The following is a 25400-nucleotide window of genomic DNA, read 5'->3' as shown; positions in this document are numbered from 1 at the left end:
CCTGTGGATGTGGGGTGATTTTTTTGAAACTCTTATTTCTGCTCCTTTTACAGAACAGTTTCCTAGTTTTAATTAAAATAGTTTCACGAGTATGAAGAATATTATCAAAGAGACCAGAGAGAGGTTCTATTTTTTTTAACTACACAGAAAACCGACTTGCGAATAATATGAAATTGTTTTTCATATACTTTATAAACGAATTTCTTTAATGGAAAACGAACAAAGGCGTATACTATTATAATGAGTGGCTTTAAACTAATACTGACTGTATATTAATGTGTATACGGCTGAGTAATTAGGTACTTGTTTTTTTACTTCAAATATTATTTTTATGTTATTGGCCTCTTGATAAATTGAAAATGTCTCTTCTAATTTATCATCATCACTATCAACCAATCACCGGCACATTGCAGGGCAGAATGAGAAGGGTTAAGGCCGTAGTCCATCACGCTGGCCAGCGTGGATTCGTACACTCCACACACCTTTCCGAAAATTATTGGGAAATCCCAGGCACGCAGGTTTCTTCACGATATTGTCCATCACCGTTAAAGCAAAGTTCAAAACGCACATAACACGGAAAATATATGGCATCAAAGTCAAAGTCAAAGTCAAATATTTCTTTATTCAAATAGGCACATAGATGGCACTTTTGATGCGAACATTACATGTAAAATATGACATAGGAGAGAGTTGATGGCCAAGAAACGAGGGTTCCAAACGCGCTCTGGTCTAAGAAGAAGCCCACAACAAACTTAGCCGGCCGGCATCGAACTTGGTCCCACCAAAGGGAGGCTGAAGCTCTAACCACTAAGCTATCACCGGCTCCTTATTTATCTATATAAATAGGAGGTAACATGATTTTTATACTTATATACTTTATTAGCCTCCTCCAAGAGAGACATGGCATGGGACTCTCCTAGGCTACACAATCCGTTGGTGGGAAGCCTCCGAAGAAGGAAAGGGGGCGACAGAGGCGGGTTCGGAAAGCGGAGCCAGTGCGGATGCCACAAGCACAACACTTAGAGGTCTGAAAGCGGCCACGCGTTACGGAGTCACTGTAAGGACTTACAATGCTGCTGGCACAGGGCCTTTATCACCGCCACATTATCGACACACGCTGGAATCACGTGAGTAACGAAATGTGACTTTTTTTTTAACAATAAAACTTTTTCTGTTGTCTGTGGTTTCACTTGATGTTAGGTACTGATGTAACTTAGTTTAAAATGTTGAATACGCAGGTGTTACTTTGTGGAAGTCCATTATATACAGTGAATATAACTTAATTTGCCATCGCATTCTCTTAATTGGGGTAGCAGCAATTTTTTAAGAGCCTCTATCACTACGCAGCTTTTAGAATATTATTTTTCATATTGACCGAACTCTCGAGCACAGGACGTTTCTCTTTATTCTTAGGACGTAAATTTTTGGGAAATAAAAAAAATTGCATATCCTTATGCAATTATTTTTATTTCCTAAACTAGCTCTGCCCTAAGGTTTCAGCGACGCGAACTAAAACTGGCAGCATAAGAACGTTTAACACTTTGCTCAAGTTTATTTCAATCGGACGATTGGTTCTAGCCTTACAAACAAACTGTTAAGCTTATTTTAAGTACAGATTGCAAATTTCGTGCAAAGTTATCAAATCTAGTCCATCTTATAAAATATTTCTGGTGTGCGGGCTTAAAAACTATAATATTATGGCCACGTTCCAAACCACTTTTTACCGTCGAATCACGAAATGCTATGAAAGTTTAATCTCTACCTAATTGATATTACATACCACATTACTTTTTTTCTCATTTTATTCACCTTTCTGGCGCAACGGTGAGCGCTGTGAATTTAAATAGTAAATAGGGTCCCGGGTTCGATTTCCGGCAGGGACAATCAGGAAATTTATAATTTCTGTGTTTTCTCTGGTCTGGTCTGGTGGGAGGCTTTGGCCGTGGCCGGTTACCACCCTATCGACAAAGACGTGCCGCTAAGCGATTTAGTGTTCCGGTGCGATGTCGTGTAGAAACCGATGACTACCGTACTTCCTAACTGGTTAGCCCGCTACCATCATAGACTGCGTCATCACTTACCACCAGGTCAGATTACAGTCAAGGACTAACTTGTAGTAGAAAAAAAGAGAAAAATTATATTCAATTTCTTTGAATAAATCTATTGTTATTCTTCTTTCATCTGGCATTTACCATTTCCCGTTTTTCAAGTGTCTCAAAGTAATAAACAAGATACTTAGGTACTCACAAATAATTCTCATTGTAAATAAGTAGAGCAAGTTCGAATGTCTGTCCCTAAAAAGTTAAACAAACTTTTAATGGGAACGAGAAAAAAACGACTTCAGGAAACAAGACTCATTTGAATATGTAAATATGAAGAACGAGTATGTACTTTAGAAGTCCAATAAAGGAACTCCTCCCTACAGGCACTCGTGAGTTTGTCTCGGCTACGTGAATATATTCAACGTTTCTGTCCCAAAACGGCTATCATAAATTCCCCCATCAAAATGCAAAATGGCTTAATTGAACCGTGGCCTCTACCGATCCAGGTCAAACGGATCGGAACAAATTGATAGCACTTTTATGCGATTTTAACTGACTTTTTATTGTTTTTTTTGTACTTTTGGGAATACAAAGCCTAAAATAATAGTAAATCAACTATGCAGAGTGATTTGTTTTTCATAGCCAAAGGCTAGGCAATTATTGCTTTATATAAATCAAAATTTGATATTTTTTGACTGACTTGTATGTTTTTTCTATTTAAATCCATTCTCATCAAACACTCGTTCTTTGTATCATAACTTTTTGTTATGAAAAAGCATCTCTGCTACGTATCTTTTCATATGTGTGACCCTTCATACGGGCCAACAATCCCTAAGGAACGATTCTTTAGGGATCTGACGTATCTTAATCATATCTTAAGATACGTTGGATCCCTTAACAATATTCTTTTAATGCTCGAGGTTTAAAGAAAACGTTAAATTAATTTATATTTTTTTTGGATGATGTCATAAGTAAAATTTAGCATTTTCCAACTGTATAATCACTGTGGCAAATTCTTCAACTTTTCCTGTTAAAAATTTAACTACTCCGTGCAAAACCTCTTTTCCCAAACACTAAGCTTTTGAAGTCTGTGCATTTTAAAAGAAGTTAGCGAAATGTTCCATTTAATTACTTTGTAACGTACAATTCTCTGCCGTACTTACTAAAAGTTTGCTAAAGCAATAACTACTGCAGTTGGTGCCGGCGTTCTTAACTCTTTTATTCGAATTTTGTATAAAAGAGTCGCTGTAAATTTTTTATGTCAATGACCTCGGCCGAAATAACAAGAACCTTGCAAATTGCGCTCAGCATAATATCCAAGGTTTCCGCAGTGCTACAAATGACAGTATTTAAAAATGTAGTACAATGTCTTGTATTGTTGCTTTAAGCGGTATTATTTTTCTTCTTCCTTGTGCGCGTCATTTATTCATTGCTTATTGTAGATCTAGTATTTGAGAAAATAAGGGTTGGTATTACAATAATAAGAGAACCTTCGGCTTTTTTACGAAACCAAACGATACAATTGTTTCATCATATAGACTCCATTACCGGCCCACTAAAGGGCACAGGGTCTCCTCCCACAATGAGTAGGGTTTAGGCCGTAATAGTCCGCCACCATGCTGGCCCAGTGCGGATTGGTGGACCCCTTTGAAAACATTATACAACTCTCAGGGCATGTAGGTTTCCTCACGATGTTTTCCGTAACCGTTGAAGCAAGTAATATTTTAATTGCTTAAACCGCATATAACTTAGAAAAATTAGAGGTGCTTCTAGGATTTGAACTCGGCCCCCCGTGAGTGAAGTCGAAGTCCTAACCACTATGGCTATGTTCAGGCTTAGTTCAAGATTATTTAACGAATGAATTTGTTTAGTAGTTTGGTTCTGATTTTTTTTTTGATTGCTTCAATAGCGCCATCAGGTGGACCTGAAGATCTTTCATGTACGTCCAGCAGCTCTTCATCACTCCGCGTATCATGGCGACCACCTAACCCAGATGCTAGGGGAGGGCAAATAACACATTATACATTGCAATATACAAGACGAGATACAGATCCCTTGCAGCCTACCCAAGATGCACATTTGAGAGTTCAGGTATAGTATTTAGAATATAACCTAAACTAGTTACTACTCATGATCTTGAGATCATAAATTGACTATTTATGCAACTGTTGCGTAATGAGGATCACTTTAACACGAGTGCTACTTTTGAAACAAGACTTGTTGAATATCAAAATAGAAAAGCATGAGATATGAAATGGCTTATTACATACAGGTGAATACAAGATTTCAGATTTCAGATTCATCTACGACCAGGAAAATAAATAAATAATACTCGTATATCAATAAAATATAATTTCATAGAAATAAACGTTGACATTTTTGTTCATCAAATCAATCAACACAAATAAAAATTTCTAAAGCAAATAATAGTACCTATTTATACAAAAAAAAATTAATAGATGAAATTCAGTCGATGGTATGGCACATATTATCAAATATATAGGTTGTCTAGTATCCAACCTTTGATTTTCCTTTCATTGCCTTATTTTATGAAGATACGCATTTCGATACTTCTGTAATGATCATAATTGAAACATTTCATTACCGAAGTAGATAAAACACATAAGAGTGTATAATTTATAACCAGGGTGAGGAAGCTACAGTATCCCGTTTGACATCATACGCAGAGTACGAAATAAGAGTGCGAGCTCACAATGCAGCCGGAGATGGTCCTTTGTCCGCGCCTCAAGTTTGCAAAACGGATGAAGATGGTATGTATATTTCTTAGTCTTAAGAAATGAATTCTTTATCTTAGGTTGTTGAACATCTCAAGAAAGCATATTTTATTTATCACTTTGCAAATAGGTATCTTAGTTTATAATAAATACTATATACCTTTTAAGAGGCCGTTTCTAAATAGATTTCCACACAACAAAATATTATATAAGAAAGTAAGGAACACAACACAATAGTCCACGTGTATTTTAGTTTTACTGTAAATAAAAGGTTCAAACATAGCGAAAGCTATTTCTCAAACATATTCTTCGTATTATGAACAAAGTACAATAATAATAATAGGCAGGCAAACAATTTTTAATCAAGATATATTTTTGTAGAATCTTTATAAAGTTTAAAGTTCTTTTAGCCTTATTTTTTAATCTTACCTCTTTTTGTGTTAAATCACTTTTTGATCAAGATTTTGAAGACCAACTAATCCGATTAATCAGTTGAAATGATCATCACTTGAATATCAACATATTTCATCTTACCAGTATTTATATTTAAACCTGTTATTTTGAAATACTCAATCTATTTATAAGCGAAGGAGAGGTAAAGAGAACATATTTATTTTTAGGTTTTTTATTTATCATCATCATCATTATCGACACATTACCGGTCCACTAGAGGGCACAGGTCTCTTGCCAGCAGAAGTGTTTAGGCCGTAGTCCACGCTGGTTAAGTGCGGATTTGTACACTTTAAACACCTTTGAAAACGTAAGGGAAACTGCTCACTGCTCAGGCATGCAGGTTTCCTGACGACGTTTTCCTTCACCCTAAGTGATATTTTAAATCCCATAAATTTAAAACGCACATAACTACAAAAGTTATATGTATAATTAACAATTATACATTATTCAATTATGTAGGCTCCAAGAATTCCTTCGGAATTGTAAATGATGAATATTAACATTGCTATAGTACCGAGCGCACCAGGTGGCATGAAATTGATTGCCCTCAGTGAGCGGTCACTGAGAGCTTCCTGGCTACCGCCTCTGGAGCCTAATGGAAGGCTCACGCATTATTCCCTCTACGTAAAGGACCTGTCTGGGTGAGTATTAAAATGCAGTTGACTAATTTTCGATGTGTTATTAGCGAATGAACGTACCTAAATATTAGGTTGGGGAAAAAGTTTCTTCGCATTTTTTAAGAAAATTCAAAGCATTTTTTAATATAGTTTATTTACATTTAACTAGATTATGTAGGTATTATTTGTTTCGATAACTTTTTGCCATCTTATAAGTAGGGACATAATCCCATTGCAATAGAAATTTTGGGGGTTCTGATCAAAAAACCGCGACAAGTAGTTTTGGCAGTCCTCTCGTTATGTTAACCTGATATTGCCTAAAGAATTCTGAAGAGACTGAAACAGGTGGAAATCTGAAGGTGCAAAGTTAGGACTATACGGCAGATGCATTAACACCTCCCAGCCAAACTCTCTTAATTTTTGCTGCGTGGCTAAAGATGTGTGAGGTCTAGCGTTATCATGATGAAAAACCACACCCCTTCTGTTGATTAATTCCGGCCGCTTTCTCTCAACTTCTTGCTTTAATCTCATCAGTTGTTCGCAGTAGAGTTAAGAATCGATGGTCCTACCTGGTGGTAACAGCTCATAATAAGTAATGCCCTTCAAATTCCACCACACACTCAGCATCACCTTGTTGCGAGTTAACCCGGTTTCGCCACAGTATGTGAAGCCTGACCGGCCTTAGACCACGACCTCTTTCGCTCGTTCTTGTCGTACATGATCCACTTCTCATGACCAGTCATCAGCTTCTTCAAAAATGGTTCGGTTTCATTACATCGTAATAAATCACAAATGAGTACACGGTTCATAAGGTTTCTTTCAGTGAGCTCGTGAGGTACCCAAATATCCAGCTTTTTTTGTTTACCCAGTTTTTTTCACTATGTGCTGCACTAAAATTATAAACATCGAAAACATAAACATAAACATAAACATCGAAAATTATTTCGAGGCTTGCGATGCAATTTTCCCTTTTTGTAGTAAAATTTTAAAATGTATCGAATTTTTTCATCTTCATCTTCAAGGTACGAAAAACAAATAAAAATCACACATTTTCCAAATTTGAATTTGGAATTAACTTCTTTAAAAATTAAACTTTTAATAATACCGAAACCAGCCAAGTACAAATAGTAAAGCCAAAGAGATTTTATTACAAGTTCATACATACAATAATGCGAACAGACTTTTTCCCCAACCTTTTAATAAAAAAAGTTAGTTTCTAGATAGTTCCTATTTCGTGTTTTGTTTTTGATTAAAGTTTATCAAATTATATTTTGATAACCTAAAATGTGCGTATGAATGTTATTTATTCTGTATACTAGTATTCACTAATTAATTTGGCCAGTGTTGTTTTTGTGCGACCTTTTCATTAAACGAATTTCAAATTTCATCATGAACATAACAAGCTTATGTTCGATGTTCTAATTAAATTTGGTATTTTCCCATTTCAAGTTTTATTAAAAATCGCTTTATGAATATAAACTGGAAACCTAGGTCTCATTTTGATTAAATTTTACTAAGTTTGGTAAATATGTAACCTATTTCATGAGAAATTAATTAAATTAGAGAAATCTATAAAATATACACTGAAATATATATATCGTGTATAAAAACAAAAAATAAAATAAAAAAGACTAATTGCTTTTTAGTCCATTGTCACGATTTACTATTTTTGTTAGTCCAAAAGACAGTTTTATATTTGACTGCCCGAATTTTAGTCTACCCTTAAATATTAAGCGAATGATGCCAATTTTGTTGTACACAAATCTCTAAAATTAACTAAATAGTAGTTTTTTTGCAACGTTTTCTGAAAAAAATTAAAGCGCAATTTTAAGATCTGTCTTACTTTAGAGATTTGGATACAACATAATTGGCAATATGAAAATTTAATATAAACGAACTATGGTTCGCATGTAGAGAAGATATTAAAGCTTCACCAAGCGAACCCTTTCATTATTCTTATTTTTTTATTCCGACCACCGAAATTCAATTCAATAAAATTCTCATTATAAATTTAGTACTTAGGAAATAATCGCTAAGTAACAAGAATTTGGAATCTCTTATCCTACGATAGATCACATGAACCCAACGTTACTCGAGTCAATGCATGCACGGACGGTGAAGGTACAGTGGAGTGTATGAGACCTTTACGTGGACTTCGAGCTGGAAGAACTTACGAAGCTTGGGTTCGAGCTGCTACTAATGAAGGAGAAGGTCCGCCGTCTGCTGTTGTAGCGTGTCAAACAAGTGCATTGGGTAAGTTTCAAAACAATTTTGCATGAAACCTTATAGCAGGTCTCATAAGAAATACGCCGGGTTAAGTTATGAATGAATTCAGTTTTCTTATATACATTCCAGAACAATAACCATAGCTTAATTATACTCGGTTTTAAATTTTAACAAAAGATATAAATTCAAAATACAAACATAATATATGCAACTGCAAAAAACTACCTTACTGGTGTAGTCATTTAAAAAAAATGGATCCTTGATATCCAGGTCCAGATATAAAAAAGATCTTAGAGATACTATAAATTAAGGTATTTATGCAATTGAATTGCATTTATGATAGTCTGAAGGACGTGGTTTCAGGTGAAAGGCATTTGCTGCTTAACATCTACGCCTCAGGTCACAAGGGCGGCATTGCAAAGTACATGTTCTTCGCATTCTCTGCTTGTGTGTTGCTCTGTTTATAGACGATGCTTTTTCACTAACTATCATGTGGGCCATCTGCTCTGCATATCAAGTTTACTGCAGCATATCACTTCAAAGTAACGCAATATTTTTGCTTTTAGCACCAGCTAGAATTTCTTCGTTTGGTGGCATTGCCGTCGGAGCTGCCGGTGGATCATTGTCTCTCAGATGTGTAGTAGGAGGCGTACCACCACCAGCTAAAAGATGGTTAAGAGCAGGAAACCAACTACACCCTAGATCACCATTTCATTTAGATGGTGACGCTTTGCTAATAAGAAGTAAGTTTAACTGCTTTTTTTTAATTTTTACTAAAATTCTGCTTTATAAACGACAAATTTTTCGTCAATTATAGAACTGTTTTTTAGTTAACTCTAGGACTTTAAATTTTGTCTTACGTTTAATTTAGGTTGAAAACAACAATTTTTGATTTAACATTTAATAGTTAAATGCATTGGATAACATTAAATTAATGGTTAAATGAATCTCACACATTTACAAAACTTGATACATGATTTACAAAACTAGGAAAAAAAAATTAGAAATCAATCGTATGTACCTTAATAAATTTGTCTACAAAACTGTGAATCTTTTGCTAACGTAATTAGTATCCCCTTATTGGTATTAGGGCGATCAATAACCAATTTACTCTGTTAATAACATCGTCGTGAGTTTATCTCGCCGAAGAGTCTAGGATACAATATTGGAAATGAGTTTGCGTATTTTTATACTTTTTTAGGTTTGGAATTATCACATGCGGACAACTATACATGTGTAGCTGAAAATCCACATGGCTCAGATTCCGTGACATGGCGCGTTTATGTGTTAAGACCTCCTATACCTCCAGGATTAGCATTAGTTGAAGCCAGATCTCGGGAATTGGAATTAGAACTACGACAAGCTCCGAGAGCTCAAGGTCATGCTTTGCCAAAGGCGTACACTTTGCATTGGAGATTAGCTGCACCAGAAGTAAGATAATATTGTATTAGTTATATATTTAATCTTTTTTATTAAAAAGATTATGTAATTATAATAATCCTAAGAAATTCTGAAACTTCAACTTCGTGTGATGTGAAACGTCCGATTATTAGAATTTTCTTGAATTATGTGGCTACTATTTTCTAGATGAACTGTGAAGCAAATTTGAGAGATACATGAAAAAAATATTTTTTCTTGATCAAAGCCATTTGAATATAAACTTATCCGAAGTTTAAGGCACAATATATTATTCAAACTGTCTGCAAAAAATAGACGGTGATATAACTGTTTTTTAAGGGTGAATGGCGAATACAATCTGCAAGTCCGGGACCAGTTATATTAACTGGTCTTAGATGTGGATCTGCATATAGAGCATATGGATCTGCTGGTGGAGCTCCAGGTGCTGAAATATCTATACGAACATCTGGGGGGCCCCCCACTGCCCCACCAGATACAAGGTGGATCAGAGCAAATGCAACTCATGCTAGATTCGATACTAGTATGTGGTCTGATGGGGGATGTGGACCGGTTGCATTGAAAATCGAGTGGGGAGGCACCGGAGTGAGTGGTGCTCGAGATGTGCCTGTTGGGGGTGAAGTTATTTTAGGTGGTAAGTATAAATAAAAATATGATTTTTTTAGTTTTGCCATCGACCAAATAATGTGCATCATGAACTTAAAACAAGATGAATTTACATCTAGAGCATAGTAAGTAAGTATAAATGATGGTTATTGTAAAAAGTTATTTTATGAAAGACTGGTTTAGCAATGAACATTGATAAGGTAACCTTAATTATAATATATGAATAATAAAATATGAGGATCGCTACAACCGACATTTTTTTAATCCGTTAACTTCTTTTTTTTTTATTCGATGCCAATTTTACCTAAAGCAGACATTTTGATCACTTTTTCTCCACTATAGAGCAATTTATCATTCACCATTGTTTCGCATTCTTATGCTTTCAACGTAGCTTTATCTTCCTCTTAGGTTTATCACCAGGAACAAGATACCGTGTAGCAGCTCGTGCGTCAAACGAGGCTGGTTGGACGCGGGAAATTTACGAATTTATGACAACACCATCTGAGGGAAGTTATGCCGAGGAAGTCGACGCTCCTTTCCCGGCCACTGCGGGAGAACTCGCCCTATTGTTGGCGCTATGTGCTGCTTTATCACTTGCAGCGCTGACTATACTTGCTATTCTTTTGAGAAGAAAAAGGTAAGACAAAGGATTTTATTTTTGTGATTTTTTTTAATTTTTATTTTAATTGGGTATTTCTGCACCGTTACCTGTATTAACATAACATCATTATTTTCTTATCATCATACTATATATTCTCTATCCTAACTTAAAACCAGAGCATCTGCCCAATCTCTGAACAAGTTACGGCTAAGATACTTTGCCAAGTCGCTACATTAGACATAATACATGTTTAAATTAAGGTTCTGATATAAGTCGGTGCCTTCACAATATGATTAAAAAAACATTTATTTGTTATGGTAGTCCATAGTTTTTGGATTAAAAAACGGTAAACTTTCTACACAAACACTAGTAATGGTAGAAAGTTTACCGTTTTTTAATCCAAAAAATATGGACAAGTCGTTCTTTATACCATTGATCAATATTCATTTGCTGATCAATATTTATTTATTGAGAAATATAGTTGAAGATATTCATTCATCAAATTCTGTCCATAAACTACAATTAACTCATATCGGAAATTCATTAGTAAGATCCCATCCAATTTCACGTCGTGCGTAGAAATCATTGTTCTTTATATAGTTGTTGCCAGGCGCCGAAAGTGTTTATTATATGTGCCAAAAACCACCCTAAAAAAACACACAAAACTCACCTATTTAATACAGTTCTTTATGTTGACACGCCTTCTTTAATTCGCCGTTATCCATCCCGAGGATTGTTTGGAACGTATTTACTTTTTAAATTATTTGAAAAGAGTGTGGTTCTATTTTTAGTTCTTCTTCTATTAGTAACGAATCTATCGGTGATCCTAGAGCTGGCCATTCAAAGGGACAGTGCTTTTTTTTTTAAACTTTACCAATTTTATGACACAAATGTAACATTTTACACAAATGTGTGACAATAAATACGATTTTTCTCTCTTTCTTTTCTTTTTTTATAAATATATGTCAATCTATATCAAATTCAAGTATTTCTAAGGTAACTTTTTAGTTTATTTTACATCTTTTTATTTAATTTTGGATGATAAAAGTATCATTAATAGCAGACTCATCATCCTCGTCTATTATGGTCACTTTTATAGAAAATTATTCTTATAACAACATTATAATTATAATATTTTGATAGAAAAAATGTGGTTTACAATTAAAATGATAGCTTAATAGTGGCGGTGTATACTTTATGGGATTATTGCATCGACTTGTGAACGAATTGTGCTTCTATTTTCTGTAGCTGGTTTAAAAGGTTGGAGTAATATTGTCTCGTAAAATTTTCTCGTTCATTTCAATTTTTCTATGTTTTAGTTTTATTTTATTACATTTAAAATCCTCCTAGGAATATTGATTGAACCTTAATAAAAGACGCTGACAAAGTTTTATTAAAGCGAAGGCTGAGTGATCATGCTGAAGCGTCGGTTTTTTCTGAAAAAATATGATATTTTCCGCGCTCAGAGTGACGAGGAGCTGACATAGGAATTCCATCGAAATTCTGAAAGCATTACAAACCATTCAAACGCAGATTTCATTATTGAAAATTGGATTATCGGGGTACATCTAAAGTACCTTTTTATCTCAATTTTATAATGTCTGGTCACCGAAAATCTGTGCATCATCTCCATTATTTAGAATGACACAATCATATAACGAGAACTTTAATAATATAGACATTTTTTCTACGCGAGTAGGCGCCTTTAAGAAGTTGGTCATAGATCGTTTAAAATAGTCTTAGAATTAAATTTATATACTAGTAGTGATAATCAATTACTGTTACGGAAAAAGTTTTGCGAACACAATATATTGATAAATAATTATAGATTTCCTTTTTACATTTTTTTTGCTTGTATTTTTTTAGAAACTTTTGCAACAATAATGTTTTATTAGGTTTTGAATAAGCCCCATTAACAAATATTTCTCATGACATGAAAGAGATATTTAATAGCTAATCATGAAAGCAAAAAATCTTGCCCAGCATTTTACCTAAGTTTCAAAAAAAGCCACAGGACACTTTTTGAGTTCATCAACTCGCATTGGAGCAGTGTGGTGGGCTCTTGTTCAATATCTCATATGGAAGAAGTGGCTTGTGCCATGGGATGTTGATAGACTGATGATGATGATAAAACCGGACGACATAGTAGATATACACCGTGTAGGCTGTATCACTATTACTCAGTGGCGTGCACTGGGTTTCTTACTAGTTTATGCATACAACAGTAAAATTGCATAAAAAGGCCAAAATCCGCTTCTTGTACCAGTTATATATAAATTTTAGGGTCTTGCTTTGTTTTATAGACGACTAGCTGTTGCCCGTGACTTCGTCTGCGTTTGAGTTTGTTTTTTGATGTGGCGTTCAGTTTAGTTGTAGTTCTAAAAAAAAAGTATTCAGTATTGCTAAGCCTTAAATGAGGGGTTTGCTCCCGTCCGCTGGGGAGTTCTGTCCTCTATCTCTAACCACATTTAAACCTACACAAAGTTTGGGCAAAATTAAACACATATTATAACCTCTATAGTACAAAAATAATTATTTAAATCGGTTATAATTTGTCGGAGTTATCGTTTAAAAATTGTTAAACACTTTCATCCCCTCTCCCAAAGGAACCGAGCTTAATGTCGGGATAAAAAGTAACCTATATTACTTCTAACACTTCCAAGAATATGTGTACAAAGTTTCATGAGGATCTGTTTAGTAATTTTTGCATGAAAGCGTAACAAACAAACTTACATTGACATTTATAATATTAGTAGGGATAGGGATGGTTGGTTGGTTATTGCTGTGTAAAGGCAACTATACACAGGCATCGCTAAACGCCCTACGAGTTCAGTATAATAATGGTTTCAGAATGCTGTTGGGCTTACCCCGTTATTGTAGTGCATCAGAAATGTTCGCGCGGGCTCAAGCTGATGACTTTTTTGCCATCAGAAGAAAACGAATAGCATCCTTGATGAAAAGAACGTGGGTAAGCAGTAACGGCATTCTGAAAGCACTAATAAATCGATACGACTCTCCAATTTACAAGTTTTATATTAAACTCCACGTAGGGCTGCCTGGACGCAGAAATTTTAATTTGTAATTTTTTTTTTATATTGCATATTAATATTTAATGTAAGTTTTTTATTATTTAGTTTAGTTTTTAATTATTCTATTTATGTTATAGTGTAGTGTGTAGTGATGGATCAAATAAATAAATAAAATAGGTGGTATATATTAAGTGGAATGTAAGATGATAATAAAATTAGACTGGTTACTGGTTATAAGGAATATTTATTTTGTTACCAATGTGGTTTATGAGACCGTCGATGCGTGAACTTACGCGCCACGTATCTATGTTACGCTCGCCTCGGAGTTCGAGACCCGCGGACGGGTTTCGAAGTGGGCATCGAATAAGTAATGGTAGATGCTTGATCTGCCAAATATTTCTATTAAAATGTCCGTCCGTTTTGTCCGTCCGTCAATGTTAGGCCTTGACCACTTATATTGGTCCCCACCTTGAAGTATGTCCTTTTTAAAGTTGTTCTTAGTCTTAAAACACGGTGCCTTATTTATGTTCTTCATTAAGAGTTTTCGCTCCCACTACGGTATTAAGGGGCTTTGTCCCTGTACATTTCCTTCATAATTTTGCGAGATGATCCCGCTTTTAATTTGGGCCGGTAATATTTTAACTGGGAGGGCTAAAAGGTTTTATTAAATACTGTCTTGGTAGCTTACCGCTAGACCAACTCGAATTATATAAGCCTAAATGTATATTTTAGGTCTCCAGAGCGACCAAAATATAACGTAACTTTATGATGTTATAAAAGTAGATTAATTATGTTATACTCGTGGATAATGGTTTTCTTAAATATCTCGATGCTTAGGACGAATTTAAATAGAACTGAGACAATCTATTGAGTTTTTCAAATGATTTCTCTTTGTTATTAAACACTTAACGTATCATGCGTGTCTAGTGAGAGAGAAAGTGTCAACGTCAACACTTTCAATCTGTTTGAACTAAATAAGTCTATTAGGTATCTACATTATGTTATTTTACAGCTGATTTTTTTTTCGAATAAATTAAAGAATGCCTGTGCAACTTACAATTCTTAGCCGGGCCCGGAAATAGCACCCCTGAAATCGTGATCCCTAGTTAAAATGATCCGCTAGACCTACAAGGCAGTTATAATTTGCAGAAAAAACCCCTTGATGAAGCCACTCTGGGAAACGTTGAAGAAGTAACATTGATAACTTGCTTCTTCTGCGTCTTCTAGTAGAAGACAACCTTAGAGTACATGATTTTTCTCAGAACCGACGGAGCTGTAGCTCGCGTGATGGCTAACAACGACAAGCCTGGTTGCGGGACATACCGACCGCCACCCCATCCTACACCGAAACTACCTCCAGATCCACCAGGTATTTTATGATTCCCCCTTTTTAGTGAGAATCATCAGATGCGGCGGGTCAGACCACAATCAATAGCCTATATCCGTTCATTTCCGGACTAAAGGCCTCACCTAAAGGGAGAGTTTTGTTTTCTTTTATGAACGTTATATTTTAATACTTATTATCCTATTCTGGTCAAAGAATTCCAAAAAATCAAGTTATAAATGGTGTAACTAACACAACTTTCTTTTATATATATAGATATATATAAACTTTAATAGTGAGAGACGTTTTGTTAATAGCTTCATAAAGGTGAATTCACAATGAGTTTTACATAATGAAAAAAAATAATGAAGATTTGAAACAGCTCGTCCAATTGTGCACATAATATTCATTTGAAAGTTTATACTATTCGCTCGAATAGATACCGTAACTGCAGTGCATCGTGCATCGTTCGTACTCAATAGACGGTGTTTCTTAATTAACGGATTTTTTTCAATAACAACAATATCAAAGTAAATTTATGAATAATATATTACTGATAATATTATGTCAACAGACAATATAAAATCATGGTTGGAGTAAAATAGTAGTAATCTTTATGTTGAGGTCACAATGAGTAACCACTGAACAAATTACAGATGGCTCATATTATTGGTATTTAAGCAAGATTCAATAATAACTCCATCTCACAACAGATGTATACGAAATAAGCCCATACGCAACATTCGCGGGTGGCGATCAGCTGGGCGTGGGCAGCGGATCGCGCGCTTACACCTTACAACTCCGCGCTCTGGCGAGGCATGAGGACGACGCCGCACCGCCCTCCCATCCGCCTTGTTGTGACGGTGAATATACTTAGTCAAAAGTAGAGCTAGTCAGAAGTAAACCTAGTCAGAAATAAACTTAGCCAGAAATAAACTTAGTCAAAAGTAAACTTAGTCATAAGTAAGCTTAGTCAGAAGTCGACTTAATCTGAGTGAACTACTCAGAACTTAGTCAGTAGTCAACTTAATCTGAGAGAAATACTCAGAACTTAGTTAGAGTGGCCTTTAGTTTCCTGGATAAGGCCGGCAAATAATACCTTCAATCTAACTTGCTCTATGTATTCTTATTTTTTGTTATAATTTTTATTTTTGTGATGTATAATAAAATTAAAGAAGTTAACTTAGTCAGATGTAAGACATTATTAAATATGCGTCACGGGTTTTCTCCCAGCAGTTTTCTCTCAGCATAAGAAGGATTTAGGCCGTAGACTACCACGCTGGCCAAGGCCGATTGGTACTTATACTTCACAAGCCTTTGAGAACATTTTGAACATTTGTGCATGGAGATTTCCTGACGATGTTTTCCTTCATCGTTGAAGTGAATTACTTACTAGTGTAGGAGTGATAGCCAGTGGAATCTCGATGATGATGACGATGAATGATATTAACCCTTTTATTTTATGAACAGAAGAAACGTGCGTGGATGCTTGCGAAGCTCAGCGTCGCAGACGACGACGAAGGCATTACTGCCCAGATCATGGTGAGGAATTATGTAATAGTGACAGTACAGTTATTAACAGTAGAAGTAGAACTACGCACTTTGACTTTAAGACACGCGTTACACCGTTTATATGTAATGTTTTCTTTTTGAGTATGATGTATAGGTAGGATTTTTTTATTTTACAACTTTAATTTTATATTTTTTATTATTATATAAAGATAAAAGGTAGCTTTTTTGCTCACACTTTCACTGTACCGGAGAATTTTGCGATAAAAATATTTGAATGTATTGTGCTAAATTCGATCGATCGGCCGGTTTGGAAAGCCATTATTTTCGTTTATTACTATTAAAAATATAATTCAAAGTCGTTTCGAGTATCGCGTATCGTAAAGACACTGAAGATCCCCTAAAAGAGGATCGGAGAGGACACAAAAAGAGAAGAAAATAACTCTCTTAAGAAATCTCTTCAGAGATAAGTTTTCCTTGTGCGCGAACTGTCCTTATTCGTGTCTATTTGTATCTTTGGTATTAAATTAGTAACTAAATGAAATGTGCCGAGTCTTATACATGTTTTCATTATGCAATAACATGATATTTTCTTCCCGCAGGTTGCTCACAAGACTCAGGGAGTTGAGGAAACACTGCCAAATTGTTTAGTGAAAATAATATCTAGTCAACATACTTAGAAAATTCAGTTATACATACTAATATGTATACTAAAATTTTTACAATAATATTGTCTATTTATATTATGAAATGTTTTTTATTCTATACCTCACTACAAATACTACAACTAGATTAGACTGATGCATGCAGCATCCAGTTCAAGTTTAGTCAAGTCTTAACTTTTTGCTATCCCACTACCAGTTACCACGTAACACACCTAGAGGAAAGTGGTAATGCAATCTAAGATGGTAACGGGCTAACCTGTTAAGAATATGAAAGTTTTATAATGGGTATACCCCTTAGTTCGCTTGGTGGCACGTTTTTGTCAGAAGAGTGGTAACATACCATGGTCGAAACCAACTACCGTACCAGAAGAGAGAATATAACAATTTTATTGATTACCAATTCGCCTCTGTCACCTTACCAGTGGAGAGAATATTTAAATATTATTAAATCCCAGATTACCCCTTTTGGGGTTTGACCCCGGGACTCACTCGCCACTGCGCCTGGTAGATCGACATTTAGTATATTATAGTGTTAAGTATTTATTGCTGTAAAAGGGAAGTACCTCACCAAAGGTAAGAAATGCCTAAGACTAATATTTTTGGCAATCACGAATACGATCACATAATCCGTAGTCGTACAATTACTCGAATAATTACTAAGACAACGTGGTATTTCACGATATTCCATCTAACTCCAAAGTTCGGCAGTTCACCAACATACATTCAATTCTATCATCTGACATCTAAAACATCGGTGAAACAGACAAAGCCGCCAAAGTACAAAAAAACACATTAACATAGGTCCATTGTCTTGGGAGAGTCTACATTTACAACCAAATAACCCTGGTTATAAAAAGAACAGAACTTCAGCCGATTTTATTTAAACAAAGTCCTATTATTGCGTCCGTTGATAACAAAGGCTTGCAAAATAAATTAAAATTATTATTTATTAGAAGTTTAAAGAATAATTATTACACAAAAATAATAATTTATTACACAACTAAATTAAACTGTAATTTTTATTACTCGTCTTCACTTCACAAATTAGCGCTGATGGCAAAACAGCGTAAGTGCTTTAAGTGCGAGCTTGACGTTGTAATTATTCACAATAGAATTTACGGGGCTGTGGCTGCTAACTGATGCTATTTTCAGAGTTCGGGGTGTCGCAATGAATATCCAAAGTGCATATTGTAATAAGTTTAGCGTATTTTCTAACAGAGTTCTGTCTAACGTGTTAAGCGTATTTTGTACCTGAGTAAGAAATGCTTAACTTACTCATTTCAGATTTTTATGAGAAAATCAGGTCCTGGATTTACCAGTTTTCAAACAAATTACATTACATAGAAAACAGAGCCGCTACGTTATGATAAACAAAAGGAAAATAAAAAACCATAGTTTAGCGATTTCTGTACAACAGAATTGGCAGCATTATCCTTGTTTCACGGCCTTTAGTTTTGTTGTAAACAAATTGTCACTGTTGCGTAAGCTGATAACGCCGACTTGTGCAAGAAATTAAACTGTAATTTATCATTACTCAGCTTCACTTCACAAATTAGCGCCGATGGAAAAACAGCGTTAAGTGCTTTGAGTGCGAGCTTGGCGTTGTAATTATTCACAATAGAATTAACGGGGATGTTTACTAATTATGCATACCTAAAATTAGTTTAGCAGTGCAATTCTGGGAATCCAAAGTGTCACCAAAGTGCAAACATTAACTATGCATGTTACAAGTTTACACAATGGCGTGCATACACTGCATAATATGTGCATACACTGCAATCCATACATACAAACATACATCCATCCATACCTCCATACTCACAAACTTTCGCATTTATAATATAAGTAAGATGGTACGCATGCATTCGATCGTTGTCCCATATGCCTTGCGTCTCGCTGTTATCTGTGAAGCTTTATGTCCTTTATCTCCGACAAAATTTATCAGATCTTCATTAAAATTACACAACACGTGCCTGATAGTATACACTTTCAAATAATAAAAGTTCAAATTTAACGGTAAAGTTCCCGGGAGAAGCTTATTGTTTATCGGGATAAAAAGTAGCCTATATGTTGACCCGGAATAACAGCTACCACTATACCAAATTTTATTAAGACCGTTCAGTAGATTTCACGTGATGCCCGGACAGACAGACAGACAGACAGACAGACAAAAAATTAAATAAAAATCTTTTTTGGACTCAGTATCGATTATAAAGCATGCCCCCGTCAAAATTTTCAAAATAAATTAAATGTACAGGAATCTTCCAGTTACAGTTATATTATAAGTAAAGATGGTGATAACTGCATTCGTTAACTTAAAACTAAAGCTAGGACGGTTCGAAACGCACCCTAGTCAAAGCAGAGCCAACAACAAGCTAGGGTTTTCTTTTTGTTGTCACCATCTCACAGTCGAGTTAATAGCTACGAAGTTAGAGCAATTCGTACCCGTGCTTTTTATCATACTACATGTTTATCCTTTGACAGAGATTATTTTGTTAAAAATACCAGTCACCAAAAAGTTTTGTCAGTTCGGTTGAAACTAGTTTAGTTTTTTTACATAAACATACACTTTCTGTAACTTTATTTTTATATTATTTATATGCAAGTAAAAATAAAATGGTTTAATCCATTTACTGCTCCTACTACATAAACGATGACGTCGCAACAATATTTAATCTAGTCTGAGAGCTGACACAGAGCAATTAGGCTGTTATAAGATTACAGCATTAATGGAAGTTGAGCGGAAAATCAATAGCATCCAGTTTCGTTTGCGATCTTTTTACAAATATATTGTATCTCTAAAACAATATGCCGGGTGGTAAACAGAAAAAAGTTGTCACCATCCCTCCCCTCCCCAGGGATGTCGTACGAGGCGACTAAGGGAATATTACAGAGAACGGGCAGCGAGGTCCTCTGTGCTGCTACTATTATCTACTAAGATCATCATCATCACCATCATCTTATCAACCCAGTACAAGGCACGGGTCTCCCCCATAATGAGAAGGGGTTAAGGCCGTAGTCCACCGTCCTGGCCCAGTGCGGATTGGTGGACTTTACACACCATTATGGAGAACTGTAAGGTATGTTGGTTTCGTTACGATGTTTTCATTTACCGTTGATGCAGGTGATATTTTAATTGCTTAGAACGCACATAATTTTGAAAAGTTAGAGCTGTGTGCTGGGATTCGAACTCGCTTCCCCGAAAGTGAAGCCGAAGTCCTACCTACTGGGCTATCACCGCTTCAATCACATCTACTGCGATCACCAACCCATTTTTTTTTCAGTAAACTTGGCCCTTGACTGCAATCTAAATAAATAAATATAAATATACTAAGACAATATACACATTCCCATCTAGCCCCAATGTAAGCGTAGCTTGTGTTATGGGTACTAAGATGACTAATTAATATTTTTATAAATAACATACATAAATACTTATAATATACATATAAACACTTAGACACTGAAAAACATTTATGCTCACCACACAAATATTTTCCCGTTGTGGGAATCGAACCCACGGCCTTGGACTCAGAAAGCAGGGTCGCTGCTCGCTGCGCCAATCGGCCGTCTCTCTCTCCTGGTGTTGATGAAGTCTAGGATCAAAGAGTTCTAACCTCAGTAGGTAGTGTTTTGGAAAGCACCATTTGCTTAAGTGAATACCCTGATACTTTTTCGGGAATAAACCAATCCTATGTTGTCACCGAGGGTACAAGCCAGATGTGTGCCAAATTTTATTATGATCGATATATGGTTTGAGCGGAACATAAACGAAGAATATTAGTATCGATGTATTATCACACAAATTAGCTTTGCTGATAATTCATAGATAAAACTTCTTCGTAAACATTAAAAAGCGGTTAGTTTAAAAAATTGCTATTTAACATTATGAGTACGTATGCTTCAGCATTTAATCCAGCCTGAGAGCCGGCACAGTGCAATTAGAGCGTAATAGGATTACTGCATTAATGGAACTTGAGCGAAAAATCAATAGGATCTGGTTGCTTCACTCTATTGTATTATCGAGACAATCCTATTGATGGATTTGAAGCGTCATTGTCATTATCATTAGCCTATTAAATTCTCTCTAATGCTAGGTTAATACCTTCTTTCTCAAAGCATAGCAGCTTTAACAGAAAAAGTAATAGAAATGATTTATTTTTCCACATAGAAATGCCTCATTATCAACCCACACCGGCCCACTAACGAGCAAGGGTCTCCTTTGAAAATCAGAAGGGGCAAGACCAGGGTTCGGAAACCGGAAAAAAATTCAAACCTGTTTCGGCCATAAGCCTCGGTATCGGAATTATTTAGTTTAAGGTTTTTGTTTTTCTAACCGGTTAAACAGAGGAACCGGTTCTTATTTTATAATTAATTTCACTTCGACTGTAATATGTAACCGGTTTTACGAACTTTAATTTCAGTTTTTTTGTAATTTGCTGCACGCTCTGCTATAAGTACGAATAATCTGAAGCGCCAGGACATTTATATGGTCAAAAGTTATTCCATTTACAAACATTTTCCTTAAATTATTTGCTTTTTCTTTGAAATTAGCCAAAAGTGTCGTCATACTTAAGTACCTAAGTAACTTTTATTCCTAAAATCAAGCTTTTTCAATTTAAACATCTTAATTTATAAGAATCAACAAAACTATTTTAAAGATTTAGAGATAAAGAATATATACCATAATTGTTGTTCGCGGCGAAGTAGGACTCGCACGCGGCACGAACTAGACATTTGTAACTAGCGCGTCTTGCATAAACCGGTTAATTTAGGTTTAATAAACGTTATGAAATCGTTCGATCATTAAGAACGGTAACCATTTACCACGTTCAATCATTTAACTGGTATAACGCAGAACATTAAAATAAATCGGTTATTAACCGGTTAAATTTTCCGGTAAATGTTAACCGGTTTCGAGCCCTGGTTGAATGAATGGCCAAGTGTGGATTGGTGTACGGCGTATCGGTACAATTTAGCAGATGGCCCCGAAACGAAGGCCTAAACCCTGACTACGAGGTTTTCAGCGACTTTTGTATTCTATATGTAAGCGGATTTTTAAAGTAAATATACATATATTAACTGCATTTTACTACATAAAAAATCATTAAAGTCAAAAATATAACAAGCCTCAGCTTACCTTGGAAATAGTCTTCCTCAACTAAAACTTCGGTTTTTTTTTAAATTAAATGTATATGCTGCTCTTTTAATAAGAGAGATTCGGGCAGCCATTATAGCACGCTCGCATTAAAGCCTCGCAACATGTGGCGTAGCTGTAAAAGTGCTACAATAAATAACGCTTTGCAGTGTTCTTTATACAACTTACAATTTTAGCCTTTTATTAGTACGGCAACTACTCGTAGCAGTTTTTCGTAAAAGTGACACAAGTACAAGTAAGTCCCATACAAACTATCATTGCGTTGCATCGCTCGCAAGTAGCCAGCCTTGTAAGGGTCATCGTGACCTAGTGTCAAATATCCTATAAACTTCTTCAAGAATCTGGGAAAAAACATTTCTAGAATCTGACGGCAAACGTTCAACGTTCAAGAGATCAGAACATTATTTTTGGAATTATGTAAATTATTAAAAAATACTTATTATTATGTCTAAGTGGTGATAGACCAGTGGTTAGGACTTCGTCTTCACTTTCGGGGAGCTGAGTTCGAATCTCAGTTTTCTAAGTTTTAGGCAATGAAAATATCAATTACTTCAACAGAGAAGGAAAACATGGTGAGGAAATGCTGAGAGTTGTCCATAATGTTTTCAAAGGCGTGTGGAGTCTAACATCCGCACTGGGCCAGTCCCGTCGTGACCACGATCCTTGCAACTGGGTCGATCAGCTATCTATGACTTATTTGTCCACCTCGTTGGGAATCGCGTTTACCGGTGTGAGGTGACCATTCCATCACCTTGGGACCAAATTGTCCATCGGTTCTCCGCACTGAGTTACGATCCCCGCTATGCAATTCGTTGAGCTATGACAGTATCCCTTTTTCTTCTACGCATCTCTTCATTGTTGATTTAATCACATTTAGATACTCTGATAGATATTATATATATATTCGTAATACATACGTGATTATTCTTATATATCTTGGATCTTTTAAAATAATGTTTTGTTACAAGTTTTTCATTATTATGAATACCCTTTATGAGTATCTTACCGGCAAGTCTGGTATACAAAATTAGTGTTGTGTTCGTGAAGTGTTCTTAAGTTTGAGATCAGAGAGAAGTAATTACGTTGCTAAATTAATATTTTAATGAGTACATTCCCCAGTTAATTCGATGTTAATTAGAATTTAAATAAGATTATTGGATATGATTTAATTTTTAATAAAAATCTTTTCTTCCTTGTTTACTTTTGTCTGTCATAAAAAAGAAAGTTTTTTATTTTGGAGCATTCATCATTAGATCAATTTTTTTTTGTTTACGTCATACACACTTAGCCATCTAGCCCCAAAGTAAGCGTAGCTTGTGTTATGGGTACTAAGATGACTGATGAATATTTTTATTAATAATATACCTATAATATACAGATAAACACCCAGACACTGAAGAACATTCATGTTCATCACATAAACATTTTCCAGTTGTGGGAATCGAACCCACGGCCTTGGACTCAGAAAGCAGGGTCGCTGCCGACTGCGCCAGTCGGCCGTCGATATTTGGTAAATTCATAAAAAAAAAAAAAAAAAGTATTTAACGCGTGCGCTGACTAAATCGTTCTTACATAAATTTAAACTAAGTAGGTACCACAAAACATCGGCCTTGAGTAGATCTAATAAATGTCTCAAGAGAAATGTATGCATCACATTTCTCTTACAAATTTAGCATTTTTAACTTATAATGTGATCTTAGGAATGACGAAGGTCGTTATTAGACCCCTTAATTATAAAGGGAAAGACTCTCAGGCTTTCAATACCAGACGGAGCCATATCGAAATATTATTTATTCATAAATTTTATTTGTACACCACAAAAAGAAAAAGATATGGACAAGAAAAGAAGAAACTTAAAAAGTAGGTACAAAAAAGACGACCTTATCGCTTAGTAGCGATCTCATTCAGGCAACCTTAGTATTGGAAAAACCAAGAGAAACCGAACAGTAGGGTGTATTATGATTACATACATATTTAGAAATAATTACATACTTATACATAAAGAGACACACGTCAAATAATAAATATAAAGAATAATATACATTTTAAGCTAGATAAACCGGTTTTAACGAATTTTTATACGATAAAATACTTACCATTTAATGTTCTGTTATAAATGTCAAAAGGGACTTCGTATAAAATACAACAAGACTCAGTAAAACAGCACAGAGATTATGAAGAAAATTTCTTATATTATTTTGTTAAAGAAGATTCCCCTAAATTGCCCTATACAAATTACAACAATCGGGCCTAAAAGTTTGCCGACTCCAGATGGTACTTCGAAAACGAGTTTCTGTAAGTATATTACCACACATAACAGGTTTGTATGCAAATTATATTCCCGAAATCCTCGGCTTGATGGAAAACGGTCGCTCCGAATGTTATCGGCCCAACCCGAAGGAAGTTTAGGGTTAAGTTGATAACACATACGTACCCGGAGTACATCTATCGATTAGCTTATCGCATAAACCATATTTGAATATCGATATTACTTTGATTTAAATCGAGAGCTGGGAATATTCTGTCAGTATTGTGAAAACTATAGAAAATTCGAAAGATTTTTTTTAAAAATATAATTGACTAGCTGTTGCCCGCGTTCTTCTTCCGCGTTTATTATGCTTTTTTTACAAATCCAAACATCCGCGTTTATTTTTCTGGGATAAAAAGTATCCTTTCAACCAACTCTATGCCGAAAATCTATGGCTGCTAAGTGAGGGCCTGAAGGAAGGAAAAACAAAGAAACCAACAAATAAACAAACTAACTTTCGCATATATAATATAAGTATGTAGGTAGGTTCCAGAGATATGTTATTATTTATATGTCTCGTTCTAATGCAGTGTCGCAGTTGTACCTAATACGAGTACTCGGTTCGATACCCTGGTTGGGCCGGAAATTTTTAGGTAAGCATGTTTGAATTATATTGAGGAGCATTATTTCAAACCAAATGTGCATTGCGCAGTGGCTGTGAGTTTACCCACGGGGTACTCAGGGTTCTTACTTATTCTACAACTAGCTGAC

At 35.3% G+C, this 25400-nt stretch overlaps 1 protein-coding gene across 1 annotated transcript in view; it reads left to right on the top strand.

Annotated features, from left to right (window-relative positions):
• The window catches only part of LOC120629642 (Down syndrome cell adhesion molecule-like protein Dscam2), a 70886-nt gene extending 53667 nt beyond the window's left edge, over nt 1–17219 (top strand). The window contains exons 22-34 of the mRNA XM_039898637.1: nt 884–1127; nt 3952–4133; nt 4690–4813; nt 5742–5871; nt 7919–8100; nt 8640–8816; nt 9275–9504; nt 9811–10123; nt 10504–10732; nt 14988–15094; nt 15763–15912; nt 16520–16591; nt 17161–17219. Coding sequence (XP_039754571.1) covers nt 884–1127; nt 3952–4133; nt 4690–4813; nt 5742–5871; nt 7919–8100; nt 8640–8816; nt 9275–9504; nt 9811–10123; nt 10504–10732; nt 14988–15094; nt 15763–15912; nt 16520–16591; nt 17161–17186 — 2166 coding nt within the window. The 3' untranslated portion in view covers nt 17187–17219. The remainder of the gene's footprint in view (nt 1–883; nt 1128–3951; nt 4134–4689; nt 4814–5741; nt 5872–7918; nt 8101–8639; nt 8817–9274; nt 9505–9810; nt 10124–10503; nt 10733–14987; nt 15095–15762; nt 15913–16519; nt 16592–17160) is intronic.
• Nucleotides 17220–25400: the final 8181 nt, after the last annotated feature.

Source organism: Pararge aegeria, chromosome 14 (assembly GCF_905163445.1).
Source record: "Pararge aegeria chromosome 14, ilParAegt1.1, whole genome shotgun sequence".
In the NCBI taxonomy this organism is placed as follows: domain Eukaryota; kingdom Metazoa; phylum Arthropoda; class Insecta; order Lepidoptera; family Nymphalidae; genus Pararge; species Pararge aegeria.
The sequence above is the reverse complement of the archived record's forward strand: the minus strand, read 5'-3'. Positions and strand labels throughout refer to the sequence as shown.